This window comes from Salvelinus fontinalis, chromosome 22 (assembly GCF_029448725.1).
Source record: "Salvelinus fontinalis isolate EN_2023a chromosome 22, ASM2944872v1, whole genome shotgun sequence".
NCBI lineage: Eukaryota > Metazoa > Chordata > Actinopteri > Salmoniformes > Salmonidae > Salvelinus > Salvelinus fontinalis.
The window spans coordinates 9841461-9861002 of record NC_074686.1 but is presented as its reverse complement, the minus strand read 5'-3'; the positions used below and the strand labels follow the sequence as shown (position 1 = coordinate 9861002).

Below are 19542 nucleotides of genomic sequence, written 5' to 3'. Positions count from 1 at the left end.
CCTCAGGAGCACCATTCAAACCCTCAACCCTTTAAATAGCCGCTGCATATGAAATTCTCTGGACAGCCCTGACTTTGGCCACCTCGTTCTCTTTTACCCTGGTTGGGCATTCCAAAGACGTGGCTTCATGGTTCTCACCACAGTTGCAACATGCCACATTTTCATCCATTTTAAAACATGACATGATCTTATCCACAACTTGGACATCTTGGCTTCTCCGTTCTGCAAACACTTGAAACATGTCCAATAGCTTTACAGTGATCACACTGCATTGGTCTTGGGATAAATGTTCTGACTCTGTAGTTTATATATCCCTATCAAACAACACAAGAACAGATACTCTTCACTTTTGAATCATTCACCACACGATTCATCCGACATGCATCAATACCTCCTGGAATATCTTTCAACACCGACTTCCCACGAGCCGCCAGATATTACCCCATTGAGGGGTGCCCTGTACCGAAGAGGCACACACGAAACGTCAAACTTCTCAAATCGCGTGAGATGCAACACACGTTCCTTCTGAAGTACAAAGAATCTAAACAAGCCCGCTTCTCTTGTGATCCTTACAGCCTTCACTTTACCCAGAACTCCCTCCACCAGTTTGGATATCTCAAATGGATCCCTTACGGGGAAAAAATTCCGGTCAGAGTTATAACTGCAGTACAATGCAGTATAACTGCAGTATGCAGCAAATTCTGCGTCCAATATAACACCATTTTTTTAGTTCTGAAATTTTGCAGTGTAAATGCAGTTAGAGTGCAAAATACCACAGGTGACTGCAGTTACTGCACTTTTACTGCAGTTTCAAAACTGCAATCTTTTTTTGTAAGAGATTCTCCAATATTGGTAATCCGATCCTACAAGACACGTTGGGACATTCTCAGCACTGTACACTACTTTGCTCCGTTTTCCCATTTTGTTTTTACAATATTCCAATTCTCCTTGATTCTACCGCCCTTAGATTCACAATCCACATCAGTTTCCGCCATCTTTCCTCTCATCTCTGTGACTCGTCAGCTTGTAGTATGAGTCCTCATATTGCAGTGCTAAAAAAGGGAAATGAGTTTCCTCTGATTCGTTCAGCCATTCTTATGGGGGAAATTAATGGGAAAATAATGGGGTTAGGAGAACAAAGGCTTAGGAGATATTATACGTTTAGTTCTATGAGATCACTGTTAACATTACCTTTCATGTGCTTTATGTGCTTGTTTTGATGACATAAATACTTCAAATACACCAAAATCTCATTGAATAAAACATATGAGATCTCCTAAGCCTGTCTTTACCACAGACCTTATTTATTGGGAGCTTATCCCAAAATCTTCCATAAACCCCATTTGTATCCCCATAGACTTTGGCCAACCAGCCATGGCAGAGTTAGTGACGACAAAAATACACCATTACACCATTTATACTTTAATTGCAGCAGGTAATACAGATATAATCCTATATTTTAACCTAGGCACAAACATTCAGACAACGCAATTCAACGTCAATAGGCCAACCATATATCAGTGGGTTTCAACCTGTGTCCCGCGGTTCACGGGGATAATGCAGATGGTCCGCAAATATTTTCCGATTTTTAATGCGAATATGTGAACACCTATTGTTATGGCCTGAATTGTTCTTGTTGATTTTTTCTTGAGATGTTCAAATAACTCAAGCATAGATTGGTAACTTTTTTTCTAATTCAGTCCACAGAAACAAGAGGCCATGAGTAACTTGGTCAAAAAGAATGGCAACAATTGGCCTATAGGGGTCTCTGTTATAAGCAGTCTCACTTAAACCCTCATATCCGTTGCCCCATTTGACATAGAGACTTGAAACTTTGTATGTAGGTGTCTTTCTTTACACTAAACAAATTTTCCCTGAGGACCCACCCATAAGGTCCGTCAGGATAGATTTTCCTCCATCTTGGACATTTTGGAAAACCTTTCAAAAACGTATTCTCATGAACCATAAGTCCAAATAACACCATATATTTACGGTAATATGCTCAGATAATATACAAAAATGTCTCTTAACCAACATCCTCTAACTCCTGTACCCCTTTAAAAGACAGAGCAAGCTACACCTCAACCTCAGCACAATGCCTCATGACCACCTACACGCTCTAATATCCTAAGTAGACTGGGCATGACATTTGAGCAACCTGCTGAGGTCGAGGTTTTGTTTCCTCTGTCTTTTAGACGGGTACGTCGTGGTACAGGAGTTGGAGGATTGTGAATACATTGAAGACTTCTCTGTCTGATCTGTTCAACCTGGGCAAATATGTGGGAAAATGGGATATAAAATGCAGAGTGGTTTAATTAATAACATGTTTAATTACCATTCACTTGTCACTCATAGAAGTGGAATAGGTGAATGCTGGAGTTGTCAGACAATGCTGTGTGTGTTCCAAGTACATTGGAAATCAAACTAATTAGAAAAAAAAGGGTTTATCTGAAAGTCCTCTAATGAACATCGTTTTCTCCACAGTTCTACACTTCCCTTTCCCCCCGACGTTCCAGAGGCTTCTCGGATCTCACGTCAGACCTGACCGGCTGGCAAATCATACTTTGTGCTGCTTTATGAAAGTTACTGCCAACATTTACTATAGCCCATTTACTCAAAATGGAGTCTCGAACATGTTCCCTTATTGAAATTGCCAGACATACACTAAATTACCAAAAGTATGTGGACACCTGCTCGTCAAACATCTCATTCCAAAATCATGGGCAGCCTCCACTCTTCTGGGAAGGATTTCCACTAGATGTGGGAACATTGCTGCGGGGACTTGCTTCCGTTCAGCCATATGAGCATTAGTGAGGTTGGGCACTAATGTTGGGCGATTAGGCCTGGCTCGCAGTCAACGTTCCAATTCATCCCAAAGGTGTGGGTTGAGGTGGGGTTGAGGTCAGGGCTCTGTGCAGGCCAGTCAAGTTCTTCCACACCGATCTTGAAACCATTTCTGTATGGACCTCTTTTGGTGTACGGGGGCATTGTCATGCTGAAACAGGTCAGGGCCTTCCTCAAACTGTTGCCACAAAGTTGGAAGCACAGAATCGTCTTGAATATCATTGTATGCTGTAGATTTCACTTCACTGGAACTAAGGACCATTTTCAGTGACAGCTTATCATCCTCCTTTTGAATCATTACATGGGCCCACTTTAATTGCTCAAAACAGACACAGAGTGAGTGTTAAAGACCTCTCTCTCTTTATTTGTAGTCAGACAGTTCAAAGTTTTTTTCTTCTAAAATAAACAGAGCAAGAAACAACCATCTCACAATTGTAGGGGGTGAAAGAACATGACTAAGAACAAAAGCAAAACAAGAAACCTCAGTGGTAGAAACATGCTCCAAAGTTGTGACTGTAAAATGTAAACTTTTTTCAACCGTGCCTTTTCTCCTTACAGCTGTACACATTTTTGTTTGAGTAGTTTGTCATTATTACCAATATGCAACTTTCTCCATTGACTTCAAGTAAATGCAATAACGATTTGGTCTCAGTGTCCACTCAAATAAATAACTGATCACACGTACAAAATCTAAATTCTCAAACAATTATATTTAAAAAAAGCTTGACTTCTTAACTAAATCACTAAATCAGTTTAGTACCTCGGAATATCATGAAGTACGTATACCACTTCTGCTAAACAAACTATGAGCAAGGAAATGGTCACTACAATCTTCTTCCCAAATCAGATTTAGCTAAATTGAAGACAAAAAAAACATTCAGCTGCCAAAATGTTAAAAGGCCAAGTTGTTCAAATAAATAGTGTGGTTTTGTGCCATAAAGCATTGGTATTGCAACGCTATGGGAATCAGACCTGGGGGACACAAGGACGGCATTTAACCACCCCACTGAACCTTACTAAGATACCATCTAGAAAAATAGATTTTTTCCACAGATAAAATGAAGTCTCAAAATCTAGTCATTATACATTACTCATGCAAGTTAAAATGTCTTGCAAGAGAGATGTGACCATTTCAGTAGTCTGTAGACTTCACTTGACACATTCTGGACATATCCAATTGACAGAAAACAAAACAAGGGAAGAATCTGTTTGCGTGTGGGTAATGCTGAGTGGAGAGATGTCCTCACAATTTATTTGCAGATTGGTCACAAGATAGAAACAGGTCATTTACAGAGTGAAAAGTAGGAAAAAGTTAGTTCACTTAAACCATTTGTGTACCATGGACACCCCTCTCAAGCTGTAGAAGTACATGCGTATGTTGCAGTCTTGATGCTCTTCAGTTTCTTCATGTATACTGAAACAAGGTGCTTTACAATGCAGAATTATTTCAAACGCCTGCATCAACAAGATGAGAAACTAAGCAGGGCTGTGTTTACTGTGAGAGGCCGTGCCCCTCTCTCTCACACACACACACACACTTTACCTTCTAATTCCTTGTCATAAAACAGTTAAACTAAAGACAGCCTGTCCACACCTTTACTTTCTCCCCACATTTGGGGATTCCTTAAAATTCTTCTTTATAAAAGAAAAATAGATATTTATATATTTGTACATACTATATACACAAAGCGTGGAGAGAAAGACATAGTCCAGAACTCTGGGATCATCTCGTACTATCTATCCTCCTCGCTTTCTAGAGTTTGTAGAGATCCTGCCATCTTGAGGTCCTGCCATTTTTCTAGAGCCAGTAGAGATCCTGCCATCTTTCTCTAGAGCCAGTAGAGATCCTGCCATCTTGAGATCCTGCCATCTTTCTAGAGCCAGTAGGGATCCTGCCATCTTGAGATCCTGCCATCTTTCTAGAGCCAGTAGAGATCCTGCCATCTTGAGATCCTGCCATCTTTCTAGAGCCAGTAGGGATCCTGCCATCTTTCTAGAGCCAGTAGAGATCCTGCCATCTTGAGATCCTGCCTTCTAGAGCCAGGAGAGATCCTGCCATCTTTCTAGAGCCAGTTGAGATCCTGCCATCTTTCTAGAGCCAGTAGGGATCCTGCCATCTTTCTAGAGCCAGTTGAGATCCTGCCATCTTTCTAGAGCCAGTAGGGATCCTGCCATCTTTCTAGAGCCAGTAGAGATCCTGCCATCTTTCTAGAGCCAGTAGAGATCCTGCCATTGGCTCTTTTTCCTATGAGACGGCACATCATCTCTGTCAAGCCTCTAGGTTTCTAGAGCAATGAAAAAACCCACTCTCTCTCCATCCACTCTTTCTGTTGGGACTGGATTCTTCTCTATCTTTTTTAATTCCGGGTCAGTTCTGACTATAGTCTGACCCTCCTGCAGCTCTGTTGGCAGTCCTGCTCTGTCCTGTCTGGGGTTCGTGGGCTCAATGCCCATCCATCTGGAGCTTTCAGTCCGAGTCACTGGTGTCAGAGGAGGACGAGGAAGAAGATGAGGAAGAGTCTGAGCTGGAGCTGCTGGCGCTGAGGCGAGATGCTACGGCGTGGGGCTCCACTGCACTGGGCTTCTCTGCTGAGAGAGAGAACGATACACACAAGGTCAAATACTTGGAATATAATGTTGAAAAGACAACCTACACATTTTGCAAAGACCTGAGCTGATCTCTTTCATGAAACACTATGAAGGTGGATAGGGCCATACATTAGAGAAAATGTATTTTAAATACATTTTGGCTTGTAGTTCCACATCTCTGTGAATGCTCTGAAAGTATACTGAACAAAAATATCAAATGCAACAAGACTTGAGATAAAGTTCATGTAAGGAAATCAGGCAATTTAAATGAATTCATTGGGCCCTAATCTATGGATTTCCTGACTTATATACAAATAGATATGCATCTGTTGGTCAGATATCTTGAAAAACAAATCTGAAAACCAGACCATATCTGGAGGGACCACCATTTGCCTCATGCAGTGAGAAATCTCCTTCACATAGAGTTGATCAGGCTGTTGCTTGTGGCCTGTGGAATGTTGTCCCACTCCTCTTCAATTACTATGTGTTGTTGCTGGATATTGGTGGGAACTGGATCATGCTGTCATACACGTCGATCCAGAGCATCCCAAACATGTCTGGTGACTATGCAGGCCATGGAAGAACTGGGACATTTTCAGCTTCCAGGAATTGTGTACAGATCATTACAACAAGGAGCCGTGCATTATCATGCTGAAACATGGGGTGATGAATGGCATGACAATGGCCTCAGGATCTCGTCACTGTATCTCTGCGCATTCAGGTTCCCACCGATAAAATGCAATTGTGCTTGTTGTCAGCTTATGCCTGTCCATACCATAACCCCACCATGGGGCACTCTGTTCACAACGCTGACATCAGCAAACCGCTCGCCCACACGACGCCATACACGTGGTCTGAGGTAGAGAGGCCGGTTGGACATACTACCAAGTTCTCTAAAACGACGTTGAAGGCGGCTTTATGTGTCACGCCCTGGCCTTAGTATTCTTTGTTTTCTTTATTATTTTAGTTAGGTCAGGGTGTGACATGGGGTTAGGTTTGTGTTTTTGTATTGTCTTGGGTGGTTTGGAGTGTCTAGGGGGATTTGTTAGAGTGTATGGGTTTGTGTTGAGTGGATGTGTCTAGAATAGTCTATAGTTTAGTGTATGTGTCTAGTATAGTCTATGGTTGAGTGTAGGTGTTTAGAAAAGTCTATGGCTGCCTGATTTGGTTCTCAATCAGAGACAGCTGGTCATAGTTGTCTCTGATTGGGAGCCATATTTAAGGGAGCCATAGGCTTTAGGTATTTGTGGGAAATTGTCTATGTTATACGTTTGTAGCCTGTATGTGCACTACGTTCATAGCTTCACGGTCGTTCATTGTTTTGGTTAGTTTGTATAGTGTTTTGTGTCGTGTTCATCTTCGTGGTGTTAATAAAAGAAGATGGCTTATTTTCCAAATGCTGCGTTTTGGTCCGTCTCTCAACAACACCACCGTGACATTATGGTAGAGAAATGAACATTCAATTCTCTGGCAACAGCTCTGGTGGACATTCCTACAGTCAGCATGCCAACTGCACGGGGTATAAAAACTTGAGACATCTGTGGCATTGTGTTGTGTGACAAACTGCACATTTTAGAGTGGCCTTTTATTGTCCCCATCACAAGGTGCACCTGTGTAATGATCATGCTGTTTAAACAGCTTCTTGATACGCCACATCTGTCAGGTGGGGTGGATAGATTATCTTGGCAAAGGAGAAATCCTCACGAGCAGGAATGCAAACGCATGTGTGTACAACATTTAAGATAAATAAGCTTTTTGTGCTTATGGCACAGATCTGGGATCTTTTATTTCAGCTCGTGAAACATGGGACCAACACTTTACATGATGTGTTAATATTTTTGTTCAGGGTAGTTGTCATGTCTGCTGTGTCTATTCTTTGGGCACTGATGCAGATTTATTCTGACTCACCTTTGGTTTTCTGAGGCTTCTTGCCAGAGTTGAGCTGGCCGCTGACATCCAGCAACCTCTGCTCCAGTTCCAACTGCTTCTCCAGAGCCAGCTCCTCCCGGGACTTCCCTGCTCCACCTTTCTTCCCTGCTAACAGAGAGGAGACCAGGGGGTTAGATGATGCAATGTCTGCATTCACCAACTGATCCAATAAACGGAGACTAAGTCACTATGATGCTACCCAGTGAAACCCTTGAAATTTGCATGACATTTGAATGAAATTAAAACAGAAAAGCCCTATGGTTAGCGCCCATCCGGGACACGTAACAGGGGCCAGAGAACATTCGGGGGGGGGGGGGGGTCCGGCGCTACACAGGAAAGCTCCCTCACCATAGGGTTTGCGGGGCTTCTTGCGGAGGCAGGTCATGACGTAACGTTCCAGCTCTCGCAGCGTGGACGGCTTGAGCGTCTCAAAGTCGATCTCGATCTCCTCTGGGTTGGTGTCGCGCAGCGAAGGCTCGCGTGCCTGGATGATGTGAACCACGCGGCCCAGCTTCTCCCCGGGCAGCTTGTTGATGTCCAGGCTGAGCTGCCGCTTCTCGTCGTAGCTCATGGGCGATACCTCGTCTTCCTCCTCGGAGTCGTAGTGGGGGAGCATGGCGGCAGCGCTCATCTGGTGCATGCTGAGCGTCACTGCCTGAGACTTCTTGGAGGACCTGAGTGTGAGAGTGTGATTTAATGATTCAATCCTAAAGGTTAACAGTTTGCTTTTGTCAGGAATAGTTTTTGGGAATGGTTATAGTATGGAGTAAATAAATCATATCATGACAGAGATGTTAAAATCAATAGACACCGCTTGCCAGTAGAGGGAACTCACTTGCTCTTGTTGCTCTTCTTGCCAGTGCTCCTCTTGCCCTGTGTGGAGCCCCCTTTGCTGCTCTTGGGTGTCTTCGACATCTTCGGCATCTTGGTGACCTTGGGCGTTTTAGCCGGCCGGATGGGTATATCCTCTTCGACTGGCACCCGGCTTCCCCGATGCTTCTCGGGCTTCTTCTTCTTCTTCTTGTCCTTCTTCTCTTTCTTCCGCTTAGGCTTGACGATGGGGCCCTGGGAGAGTGCTGCCAGTTGCTCATGAACTGCTTTCAGCTGATGGGACCGTGGAGAGGACACGGTCAGTGACTGTTGTGGCAAACACTTCTAGCTCAGGTTTACATAAATACTTTTGTATTTAAAAATTAAAATATATATATATATATACTGTACATATTTTTTAATTACCTGCACTTTCTTGATTTTTCTGACAACTACATTATTGAAGAAAAATGTATTACTACAACAGATATGTGGTTGTCTCATCTAGCTGGATTAAGATGAACGCACTAACAGTAAGTCGCTCTGGATAAGAGCGTCTGCTAAATGACTAAAATGTAATGGAATTTTGTGATGTAACGTAGTCTGAATGTTGATGTGTGTGTGGTGTTGCGGTGGGCGCAGGGCTGGGTCAGTCTACCTGTGTACACACCTGTTCCTGCAGCTCGGCCAGGCGGTGTGCTCGCTCCTCCTCGCTGTCCGAGCTGGGGCTGCTGTCGCTCTCGCTCTCGCTGCTGGGGTCGCTCTCAGACGAGGACGAGGAGGAAGATGAAGAAGATGAGGAGTGCCCACCCATGGAAGCAGGAGGGGCCGCGGGCTCGTCAGGCATCTTGGCAAAGCAGAACTCAAAGACGTCCTGGAGAGAGAGGAGGACATCAGATCAGTGCACTCAGCTGTACGATACTACTGCTCAAAGGCATAAAATCTCAGACAAGAAAAGACACATCTCCATGCTTAAAATGTGTTGACCCGTACCTGTAGTTTGCGTGCCATGGCTACCACGTCATGGTCTGGAGGGTTGTACTTGTAGCAGTTAGAGTACATTATCCTGACGTCGCCGGCAAACTGCTGGGCGTCCCGGTACTCTCGACTGTCCATTTTCCTCTGCAGAGGGAGATGGGAGGAGGATAACGTCACAGAATTACTGACAGTCTAATTTCATGGTGCTTGATGCAGCTCTGATATACAGCCCTTGCCAAGGGTCCATTATGTGAGGTTTACAAACAGACTGTGTGGTGGAGCAAAGGAGGCTGCTGAGGGGAGGACGGCTCATAGTCATGGCCAGAACAGAGCAAATGGAACGGAATCAAACACCTGGAAATCATGTTTGATGTATTTGATACCGTTCCACTAATGCCGCTCCAGACATTACCACGAGCCCATCCTCCCCAATAAGGTGCCACCGACCTCCTGTGGTGGCGAGGCATGTACCTTGATGGTGCTGAGGTCCATGGGCTGCTTGATGATGTCGTGGTAGTCGTGTAGGCCCAGCATGGAGGCGTCCACTGGTTTGTAAAAGGGCCAGGCGTACGCCGCGTGTTTCTTGGACAGCAGCTCTTTGAGAATCCCGTTGCAGTACCGGAGCTGCTGGCCCAGTTTGCCCCGTCGCACCGGCTGGAGCTGCACAGAATCTGGCAGGTCCTTCTTCGGGGGCTTGATAGGGCGCCCGCTGACTCCCCGCCTCCCTGCAGGTGCTTTGGTGCCCGCCGTGCCTCTGCCGCGGCCCATACCAATACCCATCCCGAGCCCCAGGCCATGGCCTACCCCCAGCGAGGTGAGTGTCAATGGTGAGTCGGGCCCGCCGGCCATGCCCATGCCAATCCCGCCAACGCCCACGGTGATGGGCATGGCCATGGTGGTGGGGGTGGTGGTGTCTGCTTTCCGCTTCACTCCCTTTTTCTGTTGGGAGACAGAGACACAGGGGCTCTTGTCATTGGCTGAAAGCTTACCATTTCGGATAACGGGCCAAGAAATATTTTAAAAATAGTAAACGACGATGTCAGATGATGTCGCCAATTTCCGCATAACATTGTTGCAGTAGGTACTCTAAAGTAGCACAAACAGTTAAGGCCATCAGGTAAATTGTTTAACAACTTTGTAGTTTAGGGGTAAGTGAACACTGCACAGACAGAATGGCCTGCTGCCCTTACCTTGGCTGTGGGCTGTGTGGGGGATAAGCCTAGCATAGCAGGAGTACTGTGGAGGGTGAGAGGTAGGCTCTTGGCCAGGAGTGTCTGTGGCGGGGTTGAGAGCGACTCTGGGGTGTCCGGCGTGGGGGGAGAGTACGCGGACTGGGACACTGCCGGGACCTGGTGAGCAGTCGTCACTCCTCCTGGTACTGAGGCAAATTAAGGGAAAAAAAGTGGTTACGCATGGGAGTTTACACGTATTCATGTGGTCCTGTGTCGCCGAGTTGGTAAAACATGGCGCTTGTAACATCAAGGATTGTGGGTTTGACTCCCGATGGAGCCGCCCATAAGAAAAATGTATGCATCACTAGGTTGCTTTAATAAACATCTGCTAAATTGCATATTATATGATATATAGATAGAAATATAGATAGATATACACGTAGATATTATTCATATTCACATTATCTGACAGAAAGAGTCAATATCAAACACATTCATTAACCACACACAAACAGAATCACACAAACCCCCACATGCTCTCCTGGTGCTCACCTGTGGCCCTGCGTCCTCTGCCTGGCTTGCCCGGTTTGCCCCGTGGTGGAGGAGGGGGCAGTTCTATCTCCTCCTGGGGCATCTGGGCAACCTTCTGAAGGAACGCTTTCTCCAGGGACTGGGCCATCAGAACAATATCATCTGTTGGCTGGGAGACAGTCACCATGGAAAAGCGTTACCCGGCTGGAGATTACATGTAGGGCACATAACTTCTCAAAATAGGATGTGAGATCAGCGTCATCTCTATCAGATAGATGATATCTTTAGACAGTTTATAAGACTGGGTTTATTAGTGCCGTATCTCTGACAGTTTCCAGAGACGTCAAATATAAATAGATAATACGATGTTGAGCTTTTTAAACTCAAACGGCGTTTTGACTCCCTCTAGTGTCCAGCCAGTAGCCGCAGTTGGTCAATGGCTCATTTATGACAGTGAAAATGTTAACTGTGGTTACAGCATTTGTGTCTCACACACACACCTTGTTGTAGATGTAGCAGTTGGTGAACATGGTGTTGAAGTCCTGCATGCACTCGCTGGCGCTGCGGTAGTAGTTGCTCTCCAGGCGCCGCTTGATGGTCCCCATGTCCATGGGCTGCTTGATGATCTTGTGATAGTCCTGAGACAGAGAGGAGCACGTTTACTTAACGCTGCCGTGCTAATAATAAATAAACGGCGCTCTCCACGCCTATTCAGCGCTGTATTGTCTGTAAGCTTGGAAGAAAGGCTTTTAGAAAACTTTGAAAAGTCCCCAACCTAACATAAGAATATTCTAAATTCCTTAGTTCTATTAGGTCTGAAAACTGAGACATCCTAATACGCAAATAGGATTAAATAACACTATTTGAATATCTATCGAGAAATATCCGCTGTCCGTCTGAGTTTGGCTAAGGTACAATGTGGCTGGGCTCTCTGGAACAGTGGCTTGCAGGGACACTCACAGGCAGGCTGAGCTTGGAGGCGTCCACAGGCTCATGGAAGGGCCATGCGAAGTGGTGCCTCCACAGGTACTTCATCATGGCTCTCTGGAGGAACTGCAGCTGGTTGGTGGCGCGGCCCTGCCGGTTCGTGTCGTGCACTAGGGGCCGTGGTGACCCAGAGGGGGGAGCTTGCCCGTGGGGGAGCAACGGCGGGCCCTCGAATCCCTCGAACAGCAGTGACGGTTTCCGGATGCGCTTTCCGGGGCCCGGTGGGCCCTGCTCCATCGCCATGACGCCATGCAGGCCTACGTCGACCCCGCCCAGGGAGCTGTTGACGGAAAGGGAGGAGGGAATAAGCATAGAGCAATAGGGCACAAAGACAAATGGGGAGGTGGAGAAAGGAGAAGGTATTGGATGAATCAGCAGTCCTCATTGAACAAGCCTTCTACTTAGCTAGCCCACTCGAAACGTCTTAGATGAGGACAGGTAAGCAAAAAATATCCAGTCAATAGTGACTAACTCCCCCTCTCACCATGATTACGTTTCAGTTGAGCTTTGAGTCACAACTGCCTCATTGGCATTGACAGAAACTAAAGGATTAGCCAGACTACCAGTACTGTCACAGACTGTAGAAAATATACATATGGGTGTGGTTTCAGGAGTTCTTGGACAGCTGGCCTCAGGCAGGCATTTGTGAGGTTCACCAAGTAGCCAAAAGCTTTCGCAATACACCATGACAAGGATGTACGGGTATATTTAGCTTTGAGCAGTTTGCATTGTTACACCATGAACCCTTTGACTGTTGAAACCCTTCTGTTGACTGTGGTTTAGTGCCCCTGGCTGATAATATCTGTGGGTTAGAAGTAGTCTCAATAGAAACAGTTTTATCTGTTGAAACTGTGATAAGAGCCTGGCTGGACATACACAGCAACAGTTATACTCATACCGAACATAAAGTGACATAACATGTTACATAAAAGCAGCCTGTTAAATGAAACAGTGGATTTAATGGAATGCAGTGACCATTATACTGGTGATATGATCCCATAGTCCTGCCATTAAAACACCCAGAGGCTTAGAGGGGAGCAGTGTTATAGAAATGAGGGAAGACAACACCTCCATGCTTTTAACTGCACATTTCTCATCTCCCTGGCAACAAAGCTAACAACTCCATTCCATTGGCTGGAAGGTTATAAAACATGGTAACTAGAACCTACCCCCCCACCAACAAAGTTGGTTTGTGCATCTAGCATTGTGATACAGATACAATGCGTGTTTTAACGGGATTCATAAATGGAGGGGCTCAAGAGTGCAGTGATCAAGTCACTCAGATCACAGGTGACCCCGTTCAAATGCACCATTGACAAAATTGAGCTGATTTATTTTTACACCATAACCCTGAATGAGTTTGTATAGACTAGTAAAACTGTGCAAATAGCCTGTATTCATATTCCATGCCTTGTGAACATTAACTATGTGTATTGAAAGGTGCACTGTTAGTTGGCAATTAGAAGCCACATGGACAAATACTCTAGGTCTCTTCATAATTGCTACCAGGAATTAACTTCCTCTATAGGGACAATCTAAAATAATATGGAAAAGTTGCCAGTGATGCAACTGGGTGACATGTCTTGTGCTTACATAAGATAGGGAACAGGGCCTGGTCCTCTGAAAACAGGAAAGTAGGGGTTAAATGTTTACGATCAATCCCCACTACTCAAATTATCAAGATGAACTGACCAATTTCGAAAAAGTTAATATCAAAAAGAGGCCATTACCAACCATTCTATACTGTAGGCTGTGTCTACATGTCGCCTTCAATCAGACTAGATCAGTAGAGCTGCATCTTCCTCATAAGTGAACACCAGAGAAGACTACTAGAACAGAATTTTATATTCACCTGTAACTTACCTTGACACAAACAAATAACTGATGCAAACCGTGCCCATTACGTAACCTACGTGGAAGCCATGCTGTAGTGACTTGCCCCATTACCAACTCTACAAAATGAAGACTTTTTCAGAGTTTCTTGAAGAAAAACATGGGTTTTGTAGCCTATGCTGACCATGACAATCCAAGTCACAGATATCCCTTCTACTCATAGCTTAATATCAGCTGGTATTCAAATGATACAAGTTGGAAAACACATTTGACATTTTGTGTACTTTATTATAAAAGTAAAAAGCTTTCAAATACATAAAACACTTATGTTTCCTTTAAAAATAATTATTTGTGAAAGGGAAGACCGTACTAACCACAGAACATTATCCAATTTACATTTTACTCTAATGGTTACAAAAAAAAATAGATGTCTATTAATATTTTCCAGGTTTGGTGAGTGGAAAGGTAGTGGGTGGATTGTGAGACCATTGCAAGGACCTGATGGGAAACTATTCCCATCCAACAGTTAGATACTTGACTTGCACATGCTGATAAAAAAAATACCATTGCAATGACCCGGCGTTAGGCTGCAATTATATGACGGCTAAATGATCAGCACTATCCATAACCGTAATGCAGCCATGACATGTAACGTTTACCACCCTGTTTGCCAAATATATCCCACCCCATCCATATACAGGAGAACGAGACTCACCAAATACTTCAAACCAGTAGTTAGCTACCAACCCAGCTTACCTCGTTCTACTCAAATACATTGGTGATGCAGCTACATTAGCTTGCTAACGTTAACAAGTAACTTACTGTTTGTTGTGACTACCAAAACAGCTCAGTTAACTTAGTTGGCTTTCACTAGACGAGCTTCCAATGGCTAACGTAGGGAAAACAATCATGGCTATTCTATATACTTATATCTATTAGTTTGCCAAGTTCGAGTTAACGGGAAAGAGCTAAGTAACAAAGTAGACTTCCCGGCGAGCAATGACCGTCTGCTAGTTAGCTAGCTAACTTACGGCTACTAACTTAACTGACACAGCAAACTTATCCCATGGTAGCCAGTTACCGAGCAATAATATACCCACCAAACAATCACAATGTGAAAGAACTTCGCTAACATGCCAACATTCACCCAGCCATTAACAGTTAACCAACAGGAAGAGAAAATAAAAAGCGAAGGACAGTTATGCTCGTGTAAATCCAGTTTAGCGATATCACCAACTAACGTTAGTTCGCTTGTTATCATGCCAGATGGGCTAGGCAATCCTACTAACGCAAGGACTAGCTACCCGAGACGCTGGGAAGATGGCGTCGGTGCAGTACGATTTAAACGACAGGCGTCCCAAATAATTATTGTCCTATTTTGCAGATTGACGAGTGATCACATCCTGACAATTGTCCAATATTGTTTTTTGTTGCAAAATTATACAAACGCTCTATGCCGATTGAGCAGTCTTGGTTTAACACTTTCGGTGAACATGTCGGTAATCAGAAAGCATCTGTTTATAAGTGAATACTACTCCTAATGCAACAATACGCTTTCAGATCGCAAATTTAAATTCAATTAGTCCGATCGGTACCTGTCATGGGGCGGGTTTATGGCCGTCTCCATCGCGATGGATCCGGATTCTGTTTAAATACCAATATTCAAGTTCCTGTTTTGCCCGTGCTTTCCTCCAGCCCTCACGGAATCCAACTGATCACTGCTTCAGCGAAATGGCATCTCGCGTCTATGCCCGACAATTTATAGACCAACCATGCATTCTATTGGATACGAAATATAAGACTACGCCCTATGATTTTCTATTCGCAGTTGAACATGTCAACCAGGGTAACCACACCTCCAAACACCATTTGTTTTCCTATATGCTTCCCATCCAACCGATTTGTATATTGTTATTATCAATCAAACTACAATCGCAATATTACTGGCTAGACCTCCCAGCACTCAAAATGTATACTTTGATTGGTTATTTTACGTAGTCGATTACGAAATGCGACATCCAACAACCCGCCCTTTCGCTTATCAAATTACATTACGTCAGCGTGGGCAATGCAACGATAATGATTGGTCACTGGAGCTCCAGCGCGAACTTCCAGAGTAAACAGAAAGCAAGCCATTGGTTAGCGAGTTCAGTCACACGTATCTATCAGATGCCAAACGTAGGCCGAGCGCTTAAACACATTTCTTTCCGAGTAGCCGCATTTTAGTTGTGTTGACGGAGCGCCATCTTGAAGTGCACACGAGCTTGACTGTGCATACATGATGGTTTCACAAAATGTACAAGTAATACCACTCCCTGCGTTGGATCAAAAGGGCGATGATCATAACGCCTAGTTTCAAACCACGTGCTGTCTGACCTAACTACATATTTTACCAGGAATAATTATTTCTGACAACTACAAGAAAGGCTACCATTATCCGAGGCCTACTAATGTCATAACTCAACCAAGGCCTGACACTATTAATAGCACAACATTTGATGGACACAATAGCTTAACTCACACTGAAGCTGAGGTTTTAAATGTCTTAGGGAGGATAAAGCAAACTAAGCTAAAGTGGCAAAGAAATTGCCCTCCATTGTATGACACAGCAATTCTCTCAACTCTTGCTGAAATGGTTATCAAATCAGATAAGAATTTCGGATATACACACAACCACTTAACAATTACTATAAGAGAACCTTCTAGCAAAGGTCGCATCTGTTAAGAATTTTAGAGAAAAGTTGCTCAACTTCAATAACACCCAAGTAGGCCGCATTCACGATTTGAACAGTTCAACTAAATCATAACTATAAACCTTACAAGTCGTCAACATTAGCTGTCCAGAGAATCCAAACTACCTAACGTTAGTTATATCTACATTTAACATAGACAACTAAATCCCCAACCATTTCCTATCATACCAAGATATTCATTCGACGAAGTCCACCTGCAACAAACTAGAGTATACTGAATTATCAGCACAATGCCAACCTTCGACAAAAAAAAACTCGTAAAGGTAGTTTTAAAAGCTCTACAAAATGGTTCCCAAACGATAATACCCATCCCCCACACCAAGGTTACACGTTCTCTTCAATGTCACTCCACTAAATCCTCGCGATTTTCAATATATACGGACAAAAAGTATACATTTGAAAGCTTCTAAATACAATGAAACTTGAATTAAACCATACATTAATATTTGTCTTAATCTTGAGTAAATACCAACAAAGAGTTTGCTAATTGACTCCCAGGGTTACATAAAATGTAACTATTAAAAATCTCAATTTGTAAATCCATTATGCAAAGTAAAAACTTTACTTCAAAATTCTCCTTGTCCTCCATCACGATACTTTTTTTTTCAACACATTTCCCTCAAACATGTCCGACTTCTTCATCATTCTTTGGGTGGGGGAAGGGAAGTCATGTGATGAATAAGCTCATGGCAAAATGTTTGCCAAAAAGTTGTAGGCTACTGCCCCAGGAAAAAAAAATATATTGATGTATCCAGAAATTGTCATCTTGCCGTTACAAATCATATTCGTTGTCCACATGTTGCTGTATAAAAGTTAATTCGACCATATTGTTGATAACTTGGCGAAATCCTGAACAAAGGGCACGCTTTCGGGTATCAAAGCGTTGCTCCAATTGGACAAACCCAAACCACGTGGTGCGTATTGGATTGATTGAAACGTTTCCTTGACAAAACTGCAGTAATACATGCAAGCGGACAATATACATTTCTAGCATCGACACGAAACTTATATTTGTTATAACTGCAGGTCTTCTCTTGACAAAGTTTATATTTTGGTTGCCAGCATAGTGGATTCCACTGCGACAGCAAAAGCAAGCTGCTGCGCATGCGTAAAATATGGGCGAGCCAGTGGGATATTGCCTCTATACACAGTAGACTCTGTTCTAAGGTCAGTTTTCCATTTGGAGAAGGCAGAGAAGCTTCGTTAGGACCTGGAGATGGTATCTGATTCTAGATCTGTGGTCACTCATGCAACTTCTACCTTCAGCTCTTATGAAGATTATTATCAGAATATTAGTATTTGTAATGTATTGAAAATGTCAAATAAAATGTTTGAAAGAAAGAAAATTAGAATTCAAGTAACAGTAGGCTAAACATCAGAACATTTTGGGAAAATGATTGTGGGTAGTTGTTTAAGACACAAGTGCAATGCTCATATAGTATAATGGGAATTGATTTAATCTCCAAACTACAAAGAAATGTTCATTGTTATCTTGCCACTATCTTGCCACAACCTCACGTCTATAGCATATCAGGTCAGTAGGCCTATGCACCACACACTGACATATTTGGGGGATATAATGGCCAACTTGAGGTGGCCATCGCTGGGTAGTTAATGATCTAATCAGGCTTCCAACAGAGAACAAGCTGTCCTTTGTGCTTTCTCAGGACTTGACAAATGGATAGGCCTAGCTGCTGAAGTTGTATGCTCACACCCCACCCTCAGTTCACAGCGCTCACTCAAGAGTAAGACGTCTCTGAGTCACCAAAGCATTCGGTGGATGAGCCCTGTTACATGATGATTTGGCCAGCAGGGGAAGTGGTTGCTAGGAAAGCTCTCCCCACCATGACTGGAGAGCCATCCATGGCAACATCCCCCTTGACAACTGACGATGCAAGCAGAGTAGTGTGGAAATACAAGGGAAGGTACAGTATGGCTCGCCAGTTCATGGCTATGGAAAATGATTTTCCTAATTTGCATTTGTTGAGCGAGACCCTCTCTCCTTCCTTTCACATTCTATGTATACCATGAACAATTAGCATTATGGCATAAATGTTATGACTTGATTGAATACCTAATAAAACTTGGAATAGACCTTCTAACTTTATTTATTTGGTCCCTCAGCTCCCTTGCATTAACTGACTGTTTGTGGCTGTGTATAATAAAATAGCTGGAATGGAAATATTTGGCCAACTGTCATTGTACCAATGTTTTTCCTACTACCCACCTACTGTAATTGCAGTGCTCTATGTTCATCAGGGAAGCTCATCAGGCAGAAGCGCCTGTAGAATAGCAGACCCAGAGTGGCCAAGGGAGTTGATAGGTGGGAATAAAGAGGACCCATGATTGTAAAAAAACAATGTATTGCAGATGTAGGATTTCAGGAAACATAGCTTGTCTCAAAAACAGTTGTCCATAGCACCAACATTCAGAATGCGAAAACTCACAAGAATTACAGATGACGGTGAGTCTAAAGACCAGCCTCTCAATAGGGTTCCTACTGTAGCTAAGACTAGGCCTAAATGTTAAACAGCATAACCCCTTTTGCAGCTCTAGACAGAGCCTAACTATCTCCTTACTGGGACTAAAGAGAGTATACCAGGACAGCTGATATCAACTGCCTGTACGTCAGAGGAGGCCGGTGGGAGGAGCTATGGGAGGACAGGCTCATTGTAATGGCTGGATTGGAATTAATGGAGCGGAGTCAACTGTGTGGTTTCCATATGTTTTATACCATTCCATTAATTCCATTCCAGCCATTACAATTAGCCCATCCTCCTATAGCTCCTCCCACCAGCCTCCTCTGCCGTACATACAGGACGCAACAAACACACTGCTGTGGAGCACATTGTAAAATTATATTCAACCCTGAGCTGAGAGAAAAGGACAGGATTCATCCCTTTACTCCTCAACCCTGCCCACACTTATTAACCAATGAGAATGAGCATTTGATTACAATAACTTCAATGTATTAATTAGACCAGGTAACACTGTGGAAAACATGATTTAAGTTAATTGCATTCATTAGTTTAAATTGCCATATTTAGTCATACTTTAGTTTAAAAAGACAGAGCTACAGTACCATCAAATAGAACATAACGCATGGGTGAACTACA

At 43.6% G+C, this 19542-nt stretch overlaps 1 protein-coding gene across 7 annotated transcripts; it reads right to left on the bottom strand.

The window, feature by feature from the left end:
- Nucleotides 1–3181: 3181 nt before the first annotated feature.
- On the bottom strand, nt 3182–17140 carry LOC129819747 (bromodomain-containing protein 2-like). 7 transcript variants are annotated; one of them, XM_055876291.1, is made up of 12 exons: nt 15269–17140; nt 11814–12120; nt 11354–11491; nt 10875–11022; nt 10341–10528; nt 9622–10089; nt 9166–9294; nt 8831–9046; nt 8198–8466; nt 7711–8036; nt 7342–7470; nt 3182–5433 (listed from the first exon to the last, which is right to left on the bottom strand). In XM_055876291.1, exons 1-12 carry the CDS (start codon nt 15298–15300, stop codon nt 5312–5314), a joined length of 2472 nt encoding a protein of 823 aa, XP_055732266.1. In that variant the 5' UTR covers nt 15301–17140; the 3' UTR covers nt 3182–5311. The 7 variants fall into 7 exon arrangements, with proteins under 7 accessions (XP_055732266.1, XP_055732268.1, XP_055732267.1 ...); XM_055876293.1 differs by having other exon boundaries at nt 3182–5430; XM_055876292.1 differs by having other exon boundaries at nt 7342–7467.
- Between the last annotated feature and the right edge of the window lie 2402 nt (nt 17141–19542).